The sequence below is a fragment of the Sander vitreus genome, chromosome 22 (genome assembly GCF_031162955.1).
Source record: "Sander vitreus isolate 19-12246 chromosome 22, sanVit1, whole genome shotgun sequence".
Lineage (NCBI taxonomy): Eukaryota > Metazoa > Chordata > Actinopteri > Perciformes > Percidae > Sander > Sander vitreus.
The window spans coordinates 23,466,411-23,487,792 of record NC_135876.1 but is presented as its reverse complement, the minus strand read 5'-3'; the positions used below and the strand labels follow the sequence as shown (position 1 = coordinate 23,487,792).

Here is a 21,382-nt window from a genome sequence, read left to right as displayed (position 1 = left end):
GTGTGTCATATATTTTATTATGTTTTAACATAATAATATGTATAGTATACTACTATCCCTGTATGGATGTGATATGATTTCTATCTTTGTTGTCGGTCTGGCTCAGGTGAAACATGAACAAACAATGAACACCACAGAACTTTCTTTTATTATCCAGTTTGACAGTCAGTTATAACGGAAAAAGAACATAAATAAACTACTTTAACTTAGATTTTCTTTAGGGCTTTATCACGTGGTATCGGATCGGTGCATTTACTCCAGTACTTCCTGATACCGATACCAGCGTTTTAGGCAGTATCGGAGCCGATACTGATACTGGTATCGGCTCATCTCTTGTGCTAATTGACAGCAATTTGATCTGAATATCAGTGGTGGGATGTAACTAAGTACATTTACTCAAGTACTGTACTTAAGTACAAATTTGAGGTACATGTACCTTACTTGAGTCTTTTCATGCCACTTTCTACTTCTACTCCGCTACAGTTCAGAGAGAAATATTGTACTTTGTACTCCACTACATTCATCTGACATCTTTAGTTACTAGTTACTTTACAAAATTTGTAGTTTATACAATCTGATGTTTTATTATAAATGAAACTACCCAACAATATAACAGCCCACGAGTCCAGCTGAAATGATTCGCCGATTAAACTCTCGATTGATTGGGAGGATTTTTCTGCATTGAGTACTTTCACTTTTACTACTACTACTAAGTACAGTTTTGTGATGATACTTGCATACTTTTACTCAATGCACATTTACAGTGTGCTATTAGTACTTAAGTACTAAACTTAAAGGATCCACCTCTGCTGAATATGTAAAGTAACTTTATTCACATGCTGTTTAGTCACAAGGCTGGGAATGAGTCCACAATATCTTTTTGTTACTTTAGAGCTGTCAAACAGGACTGCAGCTAAAGATTATTTGCATCGTCGGTTAGTCTTATTAATTGGTTTTTCAATTAATTGGATTAGTTGTTTGGTCTATAAAAGGGCAGAAAATGGCCCAAAGCCCAAAATGACGTCCTCAAATGTCTTGTTTTGTCCACATCTCAAAGATATTCAGTTTACTGTCACAGAGGAGAGAAGAAACTAGAACATATTCACATTTAACAAGCTGGAATCAGAGAATTTTGTTTCATAAAAATGGCTGAAACGGATTCATTGATTATCAAAATAGTTTGCGATTTTAATGGTTGATAACTAATCGATTAATCTTTGCGACTCTACTGTCAAATACTGAAACGTGGCATTGAATATATGGTCAGATGTGTGATCTAGTTGACTTTTTCTTTGATCAGATAGTTCCTGATTGAAATCTAAATTTACTATATTTTCTTTACACAAAGTTCTTATATGGCTGCTTGTATTCAAACATTTGTCATTTTAAAAATGTGTTGTCTTCTGCTAAATGATGAACAAGTTTTGGGAGAAAAACATGGTATCGTTACTGGTATTGCCAAATTCCCTGTTAATCTTCCACAATGGAAGCAAGAGCCAGAAACCAAACAAGAAGAACTGGAAGCTATGGTCTTTGTCTCAGTTCTCATGCTCACTGTGTCTGTGCTGTGATTGGCTGCAGGGCACTTCAGGACCGGACCCTACCACTGTGTACGTGGACATGAGAGCGCTGCGTCATGACAGGTACCACAGTCTGTCCTGTCAGCTTTAGTTTTTCTTTTCTTTTTTTTCTATTCAGGGTACAAAACTGTGACATTTCCACATGTGTGTGTTTCAGGGTTCGCTTGGTGGAAAGAGGTTCTCCTCACAGTCTGCCATTAATGGAGTCTGGCAAGGTGAGTTTGATTTTCATGTACACTTACATTACGTGCTCGTGTTTTCGACCTCAAGACTTTGTCCTAAACTGTGATTGCAGGTTGGGTTTATTGAAAACAGAGTGCCCACACAATGTTTTTTTCCAAACTGATCCGATTAAACTGCACGTTTTATTTGATTTATTTCCCGCGTTGCAGTATATGATTTATGACTTTGTGTGTGCAACCTGAGGAGATCAAAATAAAACAAATTAAACAACAGTCATTTTGAATTCAACTTTGATTTTGCCAAGGACTCTTTAAAGCTATAGTGCGTATTTTCTGTCGCCCCCATGAGTAATTCTAAGTAATGACAACAAAACTGTCGGCGCATCCACATGATACAAGCCTTCCATGATCGCGCACCTCCCCCCCTTCCTCCACACAGTTGCTTGTAGCCAAGGAGGACACGGAGGATTAAAAAAACATGATGGACTCTTCAGAAGAGCTCATTATCTTCACTCGAGTTTCTGTACGGGAAAGTCGCCGGACGCCACAATCTTCTGAACATAGTCACACTGAGAAACACAGAGAGAGTTGTGTGGAGCTGATAGTCTTAATTAGCTTTGTGGCAACTCATTTGGCAACGGCTTGAATGTAACGGACGTTCATTAATATCTAAAAGTTACGAACTAGAGCTTTAATATAGAAAACCCTACTTAACTGTCAGGCACAACTGACGCACGACAGACACAAGCTCACAACGGAGAAACTCTTCAGATGCGGCAAATTGAATGACAGAAGATCGGGCTATTTCTGTTCTCGACTGCACATCCTCCCACATCGGCTGAGTCAAAGCTGACAGCAGGTTTGAGTCCACACTGTCTGTCTGTGGAGACGTGGGTGAAGGGAGGATAACATCACATTCATCAGATGGTTGTCTGATATGTTGCCTTTCTTCGTTGGTAAAAATCCTAAAACCAGAAACCATTAATGGCTACATTTACATGCAGATATTCTTCCTGTTTTTGTCTTTATTTGGAAAAAGACAATACTCAGACTAAGCTGTTTACATTGCAAATGAAAGTGACTATTCCACCAATATTCCCGTTTTAAGCAGCCGATGTGTGCGCACATCCAAAAACCTGTTGATATCCACATCTTTCATAAAGTTTAAAAGTAGCTGAGTTTCTCCTTCTTTTCTTTTGGGCATGCATCTCTACCGCAGCCCTGCAAACTTTTGGCTGGTTGGTTTGTGTACAGCAACCATAGCAACGCACAGAGCTGACCGTAAGCAGGCAAGGGGCCGTAAACTGTCGCAAACTGTGGTAAAAACCCTGATTGAGACGCAGATTCCGAATGCGCTGTATACATGTCCAGTGATTTGAAGAAGTACACTTCTGCCTAGTCTCGCTTTGCCAGACCTTCCTCCTCAGCGCTGCAGAGGAGGGTCTGGCTCGTCCACACAGCATTCTGGGATGGGAGAAAAAAACGTGCTCTGGTTTATTGGCATTTCTTTAAACCAATCACAATCGTCTTGGGCGGTGCTAAGCGCCGGACGGAGCCACGGTGCCTCTGCAAAATAGCCTCGGGAAGGAACTTGTTTTGGTGGAACGTGTACGTTCCAAAGTTGTTTTAGTCGTGCAAGAGAAAACTCCGATTGGACAGATAGTCTAGCTAGCTGTCTGGATTTACCCTGCAGAGATCTGAGGAGCAGTTAACCACAGTCCTCAGAAATCCACCCGAGTTTATCAACACAAAGAAAGCGGAAGGTGACGGACATCCGGCACACTTTCCGACGGCAACGGAGCAATCCCAGAAGTGGAACGTCGTGGATATAGACTAACTTCTACCACACCTGTGTGGGTGTTCAGAGGCTTTAAGTTGCTCTTTAAAGCTATAGTGCGTAGTTTCTGCCGCCCCCATGAGGAATTCTAAGTAATAACAACAACACTGTCAGCTCATGATACAAGCATCCCCCCTCCCCCCCCCAACACACAGTTGCTAGTAGCCAAGGAGGACACCGAGGATTAAAAAAACATGATGGACTCTTCAGAAGAGCTCATTATCTTCACTCGAGTTTCTGTACGGGAAAGTCACCAAACGCCACAATCTTCTGAACATAGTCACACTGAGAAACACAGAGAGAGTTGTGTGGAGCTGATAGTCTTATTATTTTTGTATCAACTCATTTGGCAACGGCTTGAATGTAACGGACGTTAATTAATATCAAAAAGTTACGCACTAAAGCTTTAAATCTGACTAACAAAGTTGTTTTTTTCGTGAGAAAGCTGAAAGTATTTGACTGAAGATAATTATCAGTTATAACGAGAAAACTCTTTCACTCACTTTTTTGTTTTCCCAAGATAACAAGATAGTTAACTCCTGATCTAGAGATCATTATAAATGATTGCAACCACTCATCACATCCGGACAGATGGCAAAGGAAGAAGATCTCATAACCAGCAGTACACGACTCTCGCCCCCACATTCAGGAGACAGAGTCACGTCTTTGATTTGAGTTTATTTATAGAGGACATTTTAAAAAGAACACATGTTGGAGCAACTTGTACATTTTGTTTCTGTTCATTTCCGTCATCATCCATAATTAACAATCATACTTTTTTGTCTTCGTACTGTTGCCAAAGTAGAACTGAGAGGTGCACCGAGTTATTTTCCACTGAGGGCTCATAATAAAGAGCTGACAATGATCCGTTAGTTGTAGCCGCTGAAAAACAACGCTGATCATTTTACAGATCTACAAAAATGTGAAGAGACAGTAAATCTAACGTTTTAAAATGACCAGTGTACTTTCCTACAGCCAATACAGTTTATTGTAAACTAATTGTAGTTAACCCTTGTGTTTTCCTCGGGTCAAATTTGACCCATTTTCAGACTTTTTTCTTTTTATATCAGAAGTATGGGTTTCTTTCAACCAAAAATAACAATGATGAACATTCTTTGCGGGTCAAATTAATGATTCATTTCAAAGAATTTTGGGTGTTTTATACAATTTTTATAGCAATTGAAAAAATATGTTTAAGTGGTTTCACAACCAAAAACTAAACTTTGACATAAGCCCATCTGTGATTCACTCAACATGCTCTGATCTTAACTATTAGACCAAATACCTCATATTTGTTTTTTTCTTTAACTCAAAAATAAGGTTTAATGTCATATAAATAAGGTTTATTGATCATGAAGAAAAAAAGCGCTGAAAAAAGTCACAAAAATGTTTTAAAAAGCGTCAAAAGCATAAAAAAAACCCGGCAAAAAAAGGGTTAAATAAGAATATGTTTTCTCTCCCAAACTGCTGCCAGTGTCTTCATATTAAACAGATTCGCTTGCTGTTGTTTTGCAGCTTTTGTAAGAAAAGGATCCACATTATTGGGGTTAAATTGATGTAATAATCAGCTGAAATTCCATTCTCACAATAAAAACAATATTTTTTTCTCATTAATATATCAGATATATGGATATGCATACTCTTGTGTCTTTAGTTGACAACTTGCAAACGTGTCGAGCCAACAAGCGTTTTCCTCGTCTGACTCTGTCTGATAAAGACAAGAAATGTCCCTGAAAAGCTTTAAAAAAAAAAAAAAAAAAAAGATCTTATCATCTGAGTCCTCCCGCAGCACTTAAAAGCTGCAGGTTTTCATCCCGGAGCAAATTACATTGTGCTCATCTGATCGCTGAGCAGCACTTATTTCAGTTTCATTACAGATCTCTTAGCAACTAACCGAGGTCTTTCAGCGAGGTCAGCAGGAGAGCTGACAGCATCACGTAATGTCTAAATATATAAGAGTCAACCTGAGAGAAGAGAAGACTGTGTTAATTGATCCATAACTTTGTGAGAACATTTGCTGACATGAAACAGCTCCAGCTCTGTGTCTGTCCCTCTGTTTCGGTTTCACTCCCCACTGAGTCTGACTTAATGTCCTCATGTTTAACAGATTTACAGAAATAAGCTCTGTCTGATAAACGGTGTAAAAAACAAAACCCAGTCCTGATCTGCGAGGGAAATGACTCTTTGTAGCTGCAGGAAGCAGCATGATGGATCTTTTCTCGGAGCCTGATAAGACGTCGGCGTGTCTTCTTCCCCCACACTGACACACAAAATAGAGGACGTCATGGTTTTATTGATCAGCCCGCGCTTTATTTGACTCACTGTACGTGGGAGGAGGAGGACTGAGGGGGAAACAGCCTGTTTACCAGTCAGCCCCCTTTTCTTTGAACGCTTCCTGAACAAAATGTTTGACTGGGTTTCCGTTTGTTGTGTTCAAGGAAGATGATATGCGATAAACGTAATAAAGTGTGGTTGTGTGAGGTGTAATCACATCTGCATCTGTCCCTGACACATCTGTCCCTGACACATCTGTCCCTGACACATCTGTCTGTCCTAAAGTCAAATCCGCGTCAAGAAGATGAAGTCGTGCCAACTGTGACCGCGAGTTGAATGTAAACAACTGGGTCTATTTCTGTGTTTGTGCTGGAATCAAAAGACGGAAGTCAGAGGGAAGCGGTAACCATGGCAACAGATTTTTCTTTTACTTTCTTTTTTTGTTTCCTCAGATCCTCCCCGGAGTTCGCATCATCATCGCCAACCCAGAGACCAAAGGCCCGCTGGGAGACTCCCACCTCGGAGAGGTCCACACATATTAACTCTTTCTTTGCTATTGTTTTTCCTTTCTTTCCGGTTTTCCTTTTCATTTCCTGTTTTTTTTTTTTTTTTTACGGTTTCTTTTTAGATTTCTTTTATGAGTACATATACAGACAATCCCAGTGCAATTATAACACTTAAGCAGTCATATGTTATAAGCAAGTTTTCCTTCAGACATGAAGATGGAGCCAGAATGCAACAATTTCAAGCTTTAGATTTCTTTATTTAAAAGGGACAACGCACATGAATCAACATGAGTACAGAGTCCAACGTGTAAATGTGCCAGATTTAGCCATACAGGCTAATTTTCAGCTGCAGTCCCTAGCAGGTTGATGGCTTAAAACAATAGATACGCTACAACAATACAACAAATAAACACAGACAAGGCAAGTAAAACAAGTAAAATGACACAACCACTATTCCAGATCATGACTACTGGCAGGTTGATGGCACGAGAAAAACATAACACCAGTATCATACACAGTAGACACAGGTGAAAGTGCATAGACACACATTAGAAGGCATCAACAACACATAAGCACACACTGAGACACTACCGTAGCGATAAAGACAAACACATTATTCTGGATTATGGCAGCATATTTGATTAGTCAATAGTCAATTAGTTTTATGGATTTGGAGAAGGATTTGATAGATGTGATGTTCATTCTTGCTTTACTTTTTCTCAGCTTTTCTGTAGCCCTTTATTTCTGTCTTTTCTTGCCTTTTCTTCTGTCTGTATTTTATTTCATATTTGTCTGTTTTCTTATTTCCCTTTTCTTAAGTTTTCTGTCATCGTTTCTTTTCCTTTTTGCCTTTTTCTTACCTTGTCTCTCTGTCTTCTATTTTTCATTTATATTTTCCTTATCCCTTTATTTTTCTTCTTGTCTTTCTTTTTTAGTCTTTTTTTATTTTTAGTCTTCATTTTTGTCTTTTTTTATATTTTCTTTTTGTCTTTTCTCTCTGTTTTCCTTCTTTCAGTTTACCCTGTCTTATCCCTTGGTTCTTTTCTGAGCTTTTATTTCTCATTTGCTATCCTTTTTCTTTGTTTCCATTTTGTCTTTCTTGCTGTCTTTTTGTTTTAGTCTTTTCTTTTTGTCTTTGTTTCCTTTTCTGTCTGTCCCTCTGCTCTTTGTTCCCTCCTTCCATCTCTTCTGGCTGTTTTCTGTCTCCTTGAACTCTTCTGAACATATCATTAAAAGTTGAATTCATCTGAGCTGTCATTCTTTATTTTCTTCCCAATTTGTAGTTTCACATTCATTATTTACCCTCTCCACTCTGAACTATTCTGTTGTTGCCTGCATTATTTCTTCACCAAACTTTTAAATATAATGAAGTAGTAGCAGGCAGCCTCGTTAATGTGTAGTAGAGTGAAGTTCAACCACCTCTCTGTGCTCTCCTCTGTTGCTTTCTGCAGATCTGGGTGCACAGCGCTCATAACGGCAGCGGCTACTACAGCGGTTACGGCGAGGAGGTCCTGCAGTCGGATCACTTCAACTCCAGACTCAGTTTCGGAGACACTCAGACGGTCTGGGCCAGGACGGGCTACCTGGGCTTCCTCCGCCGCACCGAGCTCACCGACGCCAACGGAGGTTAGTTTCCTCACCTCACTCTCTCCGCCTGCTGCACCAACATGTCTCTCTCTTTGTCTCGTTTTAAAAATGTTTCATTCACACCTCATCGTCGTATCAATAAAACAGTGATCATATGTAGGACGTGTGAAATGGGGAACCCCAAAAATAACCCCTGAATGTTTGGTTAATTAAATATAAATAATTTTTTATGCAGAAGTACATGCAGAAGCATCTATCATGCAGATGAAAGATTGAACATTGGAAAGTAACTGTATTAGTCTTGATTGATTCTTGTATGATTCTTAAAGCCCCAGTGTGTAACGTGTTTAGTTGTTCATTATCAAAATCTGTGTTGCCCGTTCACAAACTTGTCCTTTTTCATGAATATTTACCACCACCATCAATTCTAAGGATTCCTTTTGGCTTGAAATTTTACATTTGCATTCGCATGAACTGGGGTAGACGCTCCATATTCATGCTCCATCTTGAAATACGTTAGCCGGTAAGGGACATACAGGACAGACTGCTCCGCCTTTCGCATTTTCTCTGTCACATGATGAACTAACAGGTGCTGCTAATGGGTATCGTAGCGCCCCGGCAAGTTTGAAGAAGGAAACCTGGAGGATCACACGTATTCAAAATCCAAATTTCAGGAACAGGAGTCTTCTTCTTCGCCCAGAAAAAGAAAAAGGATATTGAAAAGAGCAAGAGACCGGCTTTTTGAAGCGTGAAGGCTACCGTAGCTGTAATACGTACTTTGAACTGCGTGGTGCGAGAGAGTTGATTGCGATATATGATCTCAACGCTAGATGGGAGAAATTCCTACACATTGGACCTTTAAACTTAAATTATAATGTTTGTTCAATGCGAACATTTTTAGATTGTGGGTTATTTATAATGTAATAGTTCCTGAGTGTGACTGTTAGTTTGATCTCTTGTTTTAAGGGAAACGTACATGTGTGTACAGTATGTTGGGGGGTATACACCTGCATGTGTATGTATGTGGGCGTGATAAATGTATTGCACATTGATTTACATATATCCTTGTTATGATGATGTGATGTAATGTGGATGTATTGGGGGTTAGAGTGGCCCTCAGGAAGAGTAGCTGACTGCTACGGCATCAGCTAATGTGGATCCTTTTAATAAACAAACAATAAGCAAACATAATAAGCTACTAAAAGCTTTTCGGAGGGGGCCCATTAACATTAAACATACAACAGAGAATATACAGACACTAAAAAAATCAATTCACAACATACACAACACAGACAAATACCACAATATACAGACAATCCTAGTACAATTATAACACTCTAAGGGCTCTATTTTAACGATCTAAGCACACGGCGTGAAGCGCCTGGTGCAGGTGTGTTTAGGGCGTGTCCAAATCCACTTTTGCTAGTTTGACGGTGGAAAAAAGTGTCCGTGCGCCAGGCGTATGGTTCAAAAGGGTTGTAATTAGTGTCTTCATTAATTCATAGGTGTGTTTTGGGTGTAACATGCAATAAACCAATCAGAGATCATCTCCCATTCCCTTTAAAAGCCAGGCGCGTTTGGACCTTGGCACATTGCTATTATGATGGAGGATTTGCACCGTAATATATTTATTTGTAATCTTCTGCATGTGTGTGTAACAAGCATAGTGTGCACGCGCTGTGCATGAGCCTAGGCACATTTTACTAATGCTCTGTTAAAATAACAATGAAATGCTGCGTTATTGACTTTAGACCAGGTTTTTGTTGGTCAATGGCGCGATCACTTCCCGCTGCCTCAAGATAGCAATATGCCAAGAATGCACCTGAACACACCTCCCTGTAAGACCAGCACGCCAATGGGGGCAAAGATGGGTGCAGGTGCATTTGCTATTTAAATGACGTGGGCGCTGGACGGGAAATCGACAACTGCGTCGGTCTTAAACTAGCAAAGACACTTGCGTCGGGCTTTGCGCTGCCCTGCGCCGGGTGCAAGATAGGACCCTAAGAATATTAAGCAATCATATGTTATAAGCTAGTTTTCCTTCAGACATGAAGATGGAGCCAGAATGCAACAATTTCAAGCTTTCATCAAGCTCGTTGCAGATCTGCGGTCCCCTACATACTAAACTTTTTTACCAGTGACCAGATGTTTTTCCCTCGTGTCATAAGTGCGCTGGGAACGACAGATTGGAACGAGCTCACACAATCAGTTATTTAACCTGTGAATGACCCCGAAATATCAATTCTCCAAAACAGAGAGACACGATGCTCTGTTCGTGGTGGGAGCTCTGGAGGAGGCCATGGAGCTGAGGGGAATGAGGTACCATCCCATCGACATCGAGACCTCCGTCATCCGCGCGCACAAGAGCATCATGGAGTGGTAGGTTGGATGTGCACGCTGCCTGCATCAAACGGACACAGTTAGAGACCAGCTGGGGAAGAAGTGGAACATCTAGCAGCTTAAGAGACAGATGTTTGTCTAAATAGTCAAATGTTTACATTACATACTCTGCCACATGTAGCCACATGCTAGCATCAGGGAAACCTGTAATCTTGGCTACAAATGTTGATAATTTCTCCCAAATGTCAGGCCACATTTTTGCTGCAGATGTCCACCAGTGTAACATTTGGTGTAGAAGCCTTTATTGGCGATTTTTGATGGTAAAAAGTGCTGCTATACTCCCTTACAATCCACTGCTCACTACATGTAGCTACATGCTAACGCCAGGGAAAGCTGTTATCTGGGCAGCCGATGAATTTCGGGTCACAGTCCTGCTGGAACATGACCGGTTGTGTAGTTTTTGGCCTAGAAGCCTTTATTGGTGACTTTCACAGCGACTGTACAGAGGCAGCGACGACAGAGCACCGATCCAGAGACTCTGGAGATCCGGAAATGCTGACCAATCACAGCAGACCTGGCTTTTTCGGAAAGGGGGCTTAAAAAGACAGGCGCTCCTACAGGGGGTGAATACAGGTGCAGCAGCCATGGGCAGGATCAGAGTGTGTTTTGAACATGAAAGCGTGTAAACATGTTCTAGTAGAAACCCAAAATACAAGTATGAACCTATAAACGGTACATCATAGGTCTGCTTTAAGCTTGTTGAGGAGCTCTGCTGCTCCCTAGTGGCCCAAAAAAAATCAACGAGTTCGGCTTTATCAACAGTAGAAACCTAATAAATCCAATGTGTGTCCCCCGTCAGTGCGGTCTTCCCCTGGACCAACCTGCTGGTGGTGGTGGTGGAGCTGGAGGGCTCCGAACAGGAGGCCCTGGACCTGGTTCCCATGGTGACCAAGGCGGTGCTGGAGGAGCACTACCTGATCGTGGGCGTGGTCGTGGTGACGGACATCGGCGTCATCCCCATCAACTCCCGCGGCGAGAAACAGCGCATGCACCTCCGTGACGGCTTCTTACAAGACCAGCTGGATCCCATCTATGTGGCCTACAACATGTAGCCTGTGTGTGTGTGTGTGTGTGTGTGTGTGTGTGCGCGTGTGTTCAGGAGTGAGCGAGCATGCGTTTGTATGCCGTGCATATTGCCGTTGTTCATTTATTTCTCAGAATCAAGATGTACTGTATTTTTGAACCTGCATATGGTGTGGTGTCAAGTCGTCCGTTTTCTTTAAAGTCGTGTTGTGCCGGTTGGTTGATTGGCTGATTGATTGATTCATTGATTGATTGCTCAGTGGGAGTATGCGCTTCTTCTTTTTTTACACCCCCGTTCAATCTCGTGACCTTTACCGGGAGCTCGTCACTGTAGAAAGCCTTAGGGGAACACTGTGTACGGGGCGGCAGCTCCGAACGTTTTTCAGAGGTTTAAATAGTAGAGCGAGAGAGAGAGAGAGAGAGAAAAAAAAAACTAGAGAATGTGTCTGTCATCATGTTTTACTGGTCGATTCAAAACACAGTAAATCCTAGATTTGTGGTATTATTTCAATTAGAAACAGGGGCAGCCAGATAATTGTAAAAATATAAATATTGTACATAGACATAATAATCTATATGGAGAGGTACGTAAAACACAATGAGGTATAGTAGCCCCTATATGCAGCTCTCTCCACCTGCACCCTGAGTGTGTGTGTATGTGTGTGTGTGTGCGTGCGTGCGTGCGTGCGTGTGTTCGTTCATCATGTGTTAATGTGTGTGACAGAGACATCTGACATAGTTTTAATGTGATTCACGCAACAGATTTTTTTTTATCCTTATCCACAAATAAGAACAAGGTTTGTATGGAGACTTGAAACACTACAAAGTTTAAACTGTTTTAACTAAAAACATCCCCCAAACTACATCAGAAGAAACACGTTGATCGAAGCTTGGGAGACAAAGACAGCCTTTATCTCACCTGAAGGTTCTGAAGGTTCACACACATGGAAGTGCAATATTTATCAATAAAGAAGTTGATTTAAAGCAAATGCAGCAAAACATTAAAGGCACAATGAGTAGGATTTTCCCAAAAAGCAATGTAAATAACCCCTCTCAATCATCCCTTATGACCCAGTAGAAGATCTGCAGAGACCCTCTGCCTGTATTTTTGGGACGTTTCTGGGCGTCAGCGTCTATAAAAACTTAGCTTCCAGGTGTCAGATCGTAAACACACATCCAAGAGGGAAGCTACAAAAATGGGGTTGGCTTTCACCCGCTGGCACCGTAACCCTCGGGGAGGAGGGGACAACTTTAAATGTGTTTACAGGGGTGACCTCTAGCTCACCCAGTAAGAGCGTGCGCCCCATGTAGGCTGAGTCCTTTGCAGGTTCAGATCCACCCTGCTGCCCTTTGCTGCGTGTCATCCCCCATCTCTCTCCCCACTTTCCTGTCTATCCATTGTCACTGTCTAATAAAGGGGAAAAGCCCCAAAAAAATCATCTTTAAATGTGTTTACAAACCACTAGGGTTGGGTTAAAATGATCAATTCTCTCTCGATCTGTGTTTGAGTGATCTGATAGTGATCTTTTTGATATATGCCTTTTCACTCAATGACTGTGGTGTACAGTTCTTAATGTAAACATTAACCTGGTGCATTATAAAACATATTTGAGGGTTGCTTCTTGCTTGTACAATTTACAGCAGAAGTTCTCTGAGAATCTCTATTATACCCGAGCTAAATTGGTATTGTAACTGACCTGATCGATATCCAATCGAATGGTGACCGTGTCAATCGGAATCGATTCGGGAATTCATTGGCGATTCCCAGGCCCACAAACCGCACCCGACAAACCCTCTCACTCTGCCTTTAAGGAGCACAACAATCCTTTTTCACCGCGCCAGTCAACCGATCTTTCAGTTATCGTACTGATTTACCATAAAGCACCTGAAAGAATCTCGACAAGCAACGTGCACTGTGTGAATATAGAAGAGGGAATATTGTTATTATTTAAAGAGACTTTAAGGCAACACTTTATCCCCAAACTAGGTGTAGTAATCCACACCTTGCTGTGAATTCTGGGAATTGTCAGGCTGTCCGTGAGTCTCCAGGTTACATAGAAACTTTTATTAAGAATAATTCATAAACATTCATTTGTTTAAATCATCCATTTATCAGAAGAAAAGAAACTTTATGCATATCAGAAGTTGCTTAGCGCTTGTTTGGCTAACATAGCAGTTTGGGTCTGTTGGTAGCAGCGTAGCGGTCATGTTTCAGTCCCTGCGTGGGTGTTTGTGCGTATGTGTGTGTGTGTGTGTGTGTGTGTGTATTGTATGTAAATAGTGTTGATTTTGTACGGTACAAGTGTGTGTGACTTGTTTTGTACACATGATAAAAAGATTAAATGACACTTTTATAAGAGCCTGCTATGGGCTCACCGTCACACTATACAGTGCAATAAAGTGCTTTGATTGGCTAAAACTCAGACTAGTTTTTGTTATTATTATTATTATTATTATTAGTAGTAGTAGTATGTGACCGGTTTGTCTTCATGTTTCAGACTTACAGTAAACGTGTTTTATGCTTCTTGAGGTGAGGGGGGTCAGGGCAGTGTTAGTCTTCCACTGCCAGACCTTCCTCCACAGCGCTGCAGAGGAGGAAGGTCTGGCTACTCCACACAGCATTCTGGGATGGGAGAAAGACGTGCTCTGGTTTATTGGCATTTCTTTAAACCAATCACAATCGTCATGGGCGGTGCTAAGCGCCCTACAGAGCCGCGGTGCCTCTCCTAAATAGTCTCAGGAAGGAACTTGTTTTGGTGGAACGTGTACGTTCAAAGGTTGTTTTAGTCGTGCAACAGAAAACTCCGATTGGACAGATAGTCTAGCTAGCTGTCTGGATTTACCCTGCAGAGATCTGAGGAGCAGTTAACCATAGTCCTCACAAATCCACCAGAGGTTAGAACGCCAACACAAAGACAGAGGAAGGGGACAATTGAAATGAGGGACATCCGGCGAACTTTCCAGCGGCACCTGAACAATCCTGGAAATGAAACGTTGTGGATATAGACTAGGGCAGTGTGGACTAGGGATGCACCGATCAGACTTTTTCAGTCCCGATACCGATGCCTGGGCTTTGTGTATCTGTCGATACCCAATGTTGAATTAATAATACACTGTATACCTTCCACCTTATACCTTCCTTCCACCATGTGGAAGAGGCTAAAGGCACCAGACTTTCCTAACTCAACATTACTTTCCTAACTAAGACAAAATAACATAGATGGAATGTATTGACTTCTTATTTATTTGTACACTCATCTCTTCCAGCATGCGACGCACGTGCGACAGAGGGGAAAAAAAACTAACAAAACTGGATCGGCCGTGGATCTGTTCATTTTTCCGATCCCCGATCCAGCTATTTTGTCAACATCGGGACCGATATCCGATCTTAATATCAGATCAGTGCACCCATAGTGTGGACAGTGACTGTGCACGTCGATATAGACTAGGTCAGTGTGGACAGTGACTGTGCACGTCGATATAGACTAGGTCAGTGTGGACAGTGACTGTGCACGTAGATCTAGACTAGGTCAGTGTGGACAGTGACTGTGCACGTCGATATAGACTAGGTCAGTGTGGACGGTGACTGTGCACGTCGATAGAGACTAGGTCAGTGTGGACAGTGACTGTGCACGTCGATCTAGACTAGGTCAGTGTGGACAGTGACTGTGCACGTCGATCTAGACTAGGTCAGTGTGGACGGTGACTGTGCACGTCGATCTAGACTAGGTCAGTGTGGACAGTGACTGTGCACGGAGGGTCAAGAAGCATAAAACACATTTTATGGTGACACATTCTTCCAACAGGATATTCTACACAAATATACTTTATTTTTTTACCACATTTAAATCAAATAAACTGATAATACAGGGGGCGACCTCTAGGCTGAGTCCTTTGCAGCGGCCCGGGTTTGAGTCCAACCTGCGGCCCTTTGCTGCGTGTCTTCCCCTGTCTCTCTCCCACCTTTCCTGTCTATCCACTGTCACTCTGAAATAAAGGGAGGAAAAAGACCCAAAAAAGTCATCTTAATAAAAAACTGATAATACAGAATAAATAGAAAACTGCTGTGTATTTTAAGTTAGAAAATGAATGACTGTAATTTATGTTTATTTTAACAAGCAAAGACCTAATTGAGTTTTTTTTTCATTTTGTCCTTAAATCTGCACATCCAGTGCTATATGACCAAAAGATACTTTCATAATTATTAAACCTAACAAAGTCAGTTTTTTGGGGGGGGGCATTGTATGCTTTTATTTACACAGAAACAGAGAGGAAAGAGGAAGACATGCAGAAAAGGGCCCAGGGCTGGATTCAAACCCTGATACGCACCGTACCCAGTGAGCTACCAGGGTGTGGACACAATGTTCACAAAATGCAAAATGTAGAAGTTCTATATGAAGTTTGAATATGAAAAGGTGGAAGAACAGAAAGTTTTACACATGCAAACAGCATTTAGAGAAACGCAGCGGCTGCTAATAAAAAACAGAAACCAACTGAATGATTTACTCTTCAGTATAAATACAAAGCTTTTACCTCTGTTAATCTTTATCTTCTTTCTGTTTCTAATTTGTTTTCCTCTCGTCAGGTCAGATCAGACTTTTAAAAGCATTCCTGACTGATTTAAACGATCTGTGGACTCAACTTTCTTCTCTTCTCTTCCTCCTCATGTCCTTTCATTTGCAACAAATACAGTTCATTAAACGTACTACATGTTCAGGGTTTATTTCAGTCTGTAAACAGTTACACAAACAGTTCAGAAAGAACTAAAGTTAAAAACAAGAAGACGTATTCTGATCCTTTAATGAAGTAAAAGTACTAATACCACACTGTGAAAATATTCAGTTACAAGTAAAAGTCCCGCATTAAAAATAGTCCTTAAAATTAGGAAAATATACTTAAACCATGACACCACTTTGAAACAGACCAATACAATCAGATAATAATGTCTCCTCATAAGTAAGTGAGTAAGCAACACTTTATTTATGTAGCACTTTAAAACACGGCAGTTACAAAGTGCTACACACACATGTACAATACACGTGAAGTGTGAAATAACTAAAAATATTGATGATGAGTTACGAAATACAAATTCAATATTTACTTAATTTCTGCCTTTATTGGATAGGAAAGCTGAGAGAGAGAGAGAGGAGAGACCTGCAGGAAAACCGTCACAGGTCAGACTCAAACCCTGGACCTTCTGCGTCGAGGATTAAACCTCTGCGTATGTGCGCCCACTCTACCAACTGAGCTAACCAGCCACACTAATTCCATTTAAAGTACAGCATAAAAGGGTTACAGCCCAAGTTTTTAAATGCTTAAAACAGTCCAGAGATCCAGCAGAGCTGACAGACTGAGGGAGAAGATTCCTAAAGGTTGGAGCTAAAATGGCAAAGGCACGATCACCTTTGGTGTTATTATAGTTGGAGCGAGGAATGGATAAAAGACCAAGGGTTTGAGAGCACAAATACGAAAACACAAACAACACTCACATGATGTTTAATGGACAGGAGTTGTGAGTTCAGCCACACGGTGCCGCTGTTGTTATTTCATGTTAAACCCACTCGGGAACTTCTTTAAGGTCGGCGGGGAGCGCGCATCAGTCCGGGGCGTCCTGAGAGACAAGGTGTGACGGGGACGCGCACTTATTTGTAAGTGAACGGGGAGTGAACCGGACCGCCGCCTCACTACAAACGGGAAGCGGCTCGTGTCAGTTTGGACTGTTTCAGGTGTGAATTCAGCGGTTCATTTTGGAATGTTTGTTCGCAAACATTTAGCTTTTCTTTTCTTTCTTTTATTGTGACGCACAGAGAGGTCTGACTCGTGCGTAAAGCTGCAAAACCAACGTGCCAAAAAAAAATTAGAAGAAAACTGATTTACAGGCGACACTGCGCGTTAAAACTTCCCAGACTTCACTTCGGTGGCGTTTCACTCCAGTGCACGTGTTTCCTGCTGGAGATGTCCGCCAGGTGAGCTGCTGTTCGGCAGGGCTGGATGAGATGTGACCATGGCCTTTACGCACCGGCTCGCTCTGCTCCTGATCGGCTTCACCTCCATCCTCACGGTCAGTCCCCCGTCTCACATACTATCATTTATTGGTATACGTGCAGTTTAGTGTCCCAAATTCCCCATACAATCCTTTATACAATGTCCTTTATTATGAACCTGCTAAACCACCTGTTTAACAGATGTTTGGGTTATGGTTATGGTTATAGTTATGGTTAGGGCAACCTGTCTCAAATAAGACCCTCATCATTTGGGACACTCAGCTTTTGGAAAATAATTTGGGACACTAAACTGCACGTATACCTCCATTTATTTATGCTTAACCCTTGTGTTGTCGACCTTGCAACTTTTTGTTTTTCTTGGTCAAAATTGAAACTTTTTTTTAATCTTTATAATCTTTTTCGACACTTTTTGCTTTTCCACCAGTGTTTTTTTTGTCACTTTTTTCAAAGTTTTTCATTTTTGTATGCACCTTTTGATATTTTGTCACTTTTTTTAACGTTCTTTTATCATTTTTTTTCCCCCCTCCAAATGCTATACAATTGAATAAAACTTGCGAAGAGCGTTGCAGGGAGCCATCCAACAGCAGGGTTAAACTACTCAAACAGCTATTTTGTATATATCTGTTTCTGTTTTTGTATTCATTGTTTATTCTTCTACACGTTTAGTATGTCTGCTTGTGTATGAATGCACCAATCACAAAGGCAAATTGCACGTAGGGTAACTACTGTGGCAATACATTCCTTTCTGATTATGTGATTATTGTATTAACAACACAATACATTATTATTAGTCACAGTCCAGCCTGGGGGGGGGCGTAGAGAGTGTCCCTCTGGGGGATCCTACTAGTTCACAAAGGTTGAAGCGAGGGGCCATTTTAGCACTTTTACTTGATACCGGCACCCCTAAAAAATAAAAAATAAAGTCTGTGTAATCTATTATGAGCTAAGGGGTTCTGCTCTGGGAATATCACAGCATTGGGAAACTAAACCCAGAATCCAGATGTCTAGATCGTTCAGAAAGAAATTCTGAGCCAATTTCAGAAAATAGTGCTCTTCAGCCGTTAATCTTTTCAAAAGTTATTTATACTGCAATTTGCAAATGTCTGCTTTAGATAAATATCTGATTTCATTTGTAATACCTCCTCAGCTCTGTAGTAATGGCCCCTGTGGCTCTGCATTAAAGGACGTTTTCTCAGAGTGTTTGATGTCTTTATAGTCAGGCTACATCATTCATAGTTTGATATGATAGTTTGACATAGTTTAAAAAATGACGTCAATCATTGTGTTGTCCTCCCCAGGTAAAAATCAACCCTTTTTTTAGGACCGTTTTTGTTCAACGTTCTTGGTGCTTTTTTTGAAGTTTCTGTCGCTTTTTTCAGGGGTTTTGTTTCTTTATTCTGCACTTTTTCTCCACCACTAACACCAACTTATTAGTTGTACACTTATTTTTGGAATTCATGACCAATAAGCCTCATTTATATGAAATGATACCTATTTTTTTACTTAAAAAAAAAATCAGAGGAACATATTTAGAGAATCACAGACTGGTTTAAGTCAAAGTTTAGTCAGGATACTGTTTTGAAACCAATTCTTTTTTTCTCTCTCTCTAAATGCTATAAAATTGAATAAAACACCCGAAATGAAATGTAAGTAGAGAAGTGATCATTAATTATACTCGAGGAGTCTTTCTATGAAACCATCCGTGTCGTTTTTGTGTAATTTGGTTGAAAGAAACTCAAATATCTGACCTAGAAACTTTAAAAACGAGTCAAATTTGACCCGAGGACACCAGAAGGGTTAAAGGGTGCCAGGCACCCCTAAAGCTCCGGTCCTAGATCGCCCCTGGTTGAAGGAAACTGAGGGAACGGGTAAAGTTTCAAAAGCCTTTAATATCTTCTTGGCTATAAAGTAATTAAAAGATCTTTCTTTTAATCTTTTAATTACTTTAAAGCTAAGAAGATATTAAAAGGCTTCTCAAACTTCTCTCTCGACTGCCTCAGTTTGAAGTTATAAATGAGATTATTAGGGTAAACCCCTTTGAGATGTATCATCTCGTTTGTGAGGGGGTCCCAACATATAACGCAACCATTACATAACAACAGAGGAGTTAAATAACATAAAAATAAAATAAAAAATGCAATTAGCAATATGGCAACGTACTGCTAACTAAAGCAATGTCCAAACATAATCCAGTTCAAGAAAGGTACAAAGCAATGATTTTCAAAAAGTATATGAAAGAAGGAGGGCTTTAACAGCTGCAATATGTCGTATGAGTATGATTGTGTGTATGAGTGAGTGTATGTGTGTGTGTGTGTGTATGTATGTGTGGATGCTATATGTATATAAATATATATATTATAAGATAATTGTGATAAATATAACTAAGATATCAATATGTGTTAAATGAAATAATAATTTACTGAGTTATGGAAAAGGGGTAGGATTAAATAAGTGTATAGTTCTTCCTACTCCTTTTCAGACATGTCTGTGTTGGCTAATGTTACTTATTGTTTATTGATTTTTTTTATTGAATGTTTTGCTTATTTAACTCATTAGTTAATTGTTTTCTTTGGTTTAGTTTGATATGTCTGAAATAAAATGTCTTCATTCATTCATTAAAACAAACAAAAAAAACGTATACATACAAAGCAAAAAAACAACACATGCATATGTTCATCAATACATTACAACCACCAAATGGCCAAGATGGCCAATAATAAGTATATTTACTTATTAGTAAACAGTAGAGTGTGAGTGGATTTCTAACTACAGTCAAATATAAACATTAGGTATAGACACTAGGTATTTTAGGTATTAGCCAACTCAGCGTCCTTCTGGGCTCTAAGCTGTCTCCAGGCCAGAACACAGACAGACATTACGGAACGCAACGGAAATTTCAAAAGGAGAAAATACTGGCATTAGCATTGTTGTCAGAAAAGATCGTATTTCAACTTCATTTCCTTAATATCTGATGACGCATCTTTGGATTTATTACAGTAAATATATTACATATTGGACCTTTAAAATCATAATTAGGCCATACTATTCTTAAAATAGTCACACAGCGAGCTTATTGTGACCTCTTCTTACTTACTTGATTCGTATTTCCTCTAATATTCCTACTGGGAGTGTTGCATTTGTGCATTTTAAGATGTATTTCTTAAGGTTTGTGCAGCTTTCAAGTGTCTTGATGGTCATATTTTTTCAACTTCCTCTCTGCTGCTTTCAGTGTCGATACGTTAACTGATTGGACTGGAAATCGGCTGCAGCAGCTCTCATTTATAAACGGCAGTGATGAAGCTGACTCTTCTATTCTATCACCGTGTGAAAACATGAATTAAAGATTAACTTTCTGGCTGCTGCTGGTTAATTTTTAATAGTCAGGTCTGTTTAGTGCTCTATACTTAGACTCTGCTAAGCTTAAAAAAGCAGCACTGTTCCTTTAAGGGGTTTAAATGCAACGCCAGATAACTCAAGTGGATGATTTACTTAAATATAACCTCTGTAGAGGTTGTAGAGGCGACGTCAGTGCACTGGAGTGAGAGAGAGGTGACTCATTTAAGGTTAAACTCGCTGGAAAAGTTCTGTCATAAGAACAAAAATAGCAACAACAAAAAAAATCCTACATGTTGTGATCTTTTGACCCCAAGTCTTGACGTATATTTACACACATACCAGAAGAGTTTCATTTAGAGATAGAAAACCTGCGTTTTGTAAGTTTATAACTGATATTTCAGTTCATTTAGGCTGAAAATTCAGATGTAAATGAACATTTAAAAGCACCAAAAAAACCTGATCTGCAGTTTCTAGTCTTGTGTTTTTGATTTTAGGGGATCAGAGTGATCCTTTTTGTTTTCCCCTTCACATCTTGGCCATTTTCATTTCCTCTTAAGAAGCTTTAAGGTTGGAAAGAGTGGGTTATTCCATTAATTTTGTGCACATTTTCTCCCAAAATTCAGCGTGACATGTTTGGTATTTGAAAACGTTG

The 21,382-nt window shown here is 40.3% G+C and overlaps 2 protein-coding genes across 5 annotated transcripts in view; both read left to right on the top strand.

Moving 5' to 3' along the window:
* Nucleotides 1-13,797, top strand: part of LOC144537344 (disco-interacting protein 2 homolog C-like) — an 85,391-nt gene extending 71,594 nt beyond the window's left edge. Inside the window, exons 33-38 of the mRNA XM_078281008.1 lie at nt 1,582-1,643; nt 1,738-1,795; nt 6,326-6,400; nt 7,831-8,005; nt 10,222-10,345; nt 11,166-13,797. Coding sequence (XP_078137134.1) covers nt 1,582-1,643; nt 1,738-1,795; nt 6,326-6,400; nt 7,831-8,005; nt 10,222-10,345; nt 11,166-11,418 — 747 coding nt within the window. The 3' untranslated portion in view covers nt 11,419-13,797. The remainder of the gene's footprint in view (nt 1-1,581; nt 1,644-1,737; nt 1,796-6,325; nt 6,401-7,830; nt 8,006-10,221; nt 10,346-11,165) is intronic.
* Nucleotides 13,798-17,047: 3,250 nt separating this feature from the next.
* Nucleotides 17,048-21,382, top strand: part of LOC144537202 (vasoactive intestinal polypeptide receptor 2-like) — a 47,018-nt gene continuing 42,683 nt past the window's right edge. For all 4 annotated transcript variants that reach the window (XM_078280723.1, XM_078280722.1, XM_078280721.1 and 1 more), the window contains exon 1: nt 17,048-17,450. In XM_078280723.1, coding sequence (XP_078136849.1) covers nt 17,394-17,450 — 57 coding nt within the window. In that variant the 5' untranslated portion in view covers nt 17,048-17,393. The remainder of the gene's footprint in view (nt 17,451-21,382) is intronic.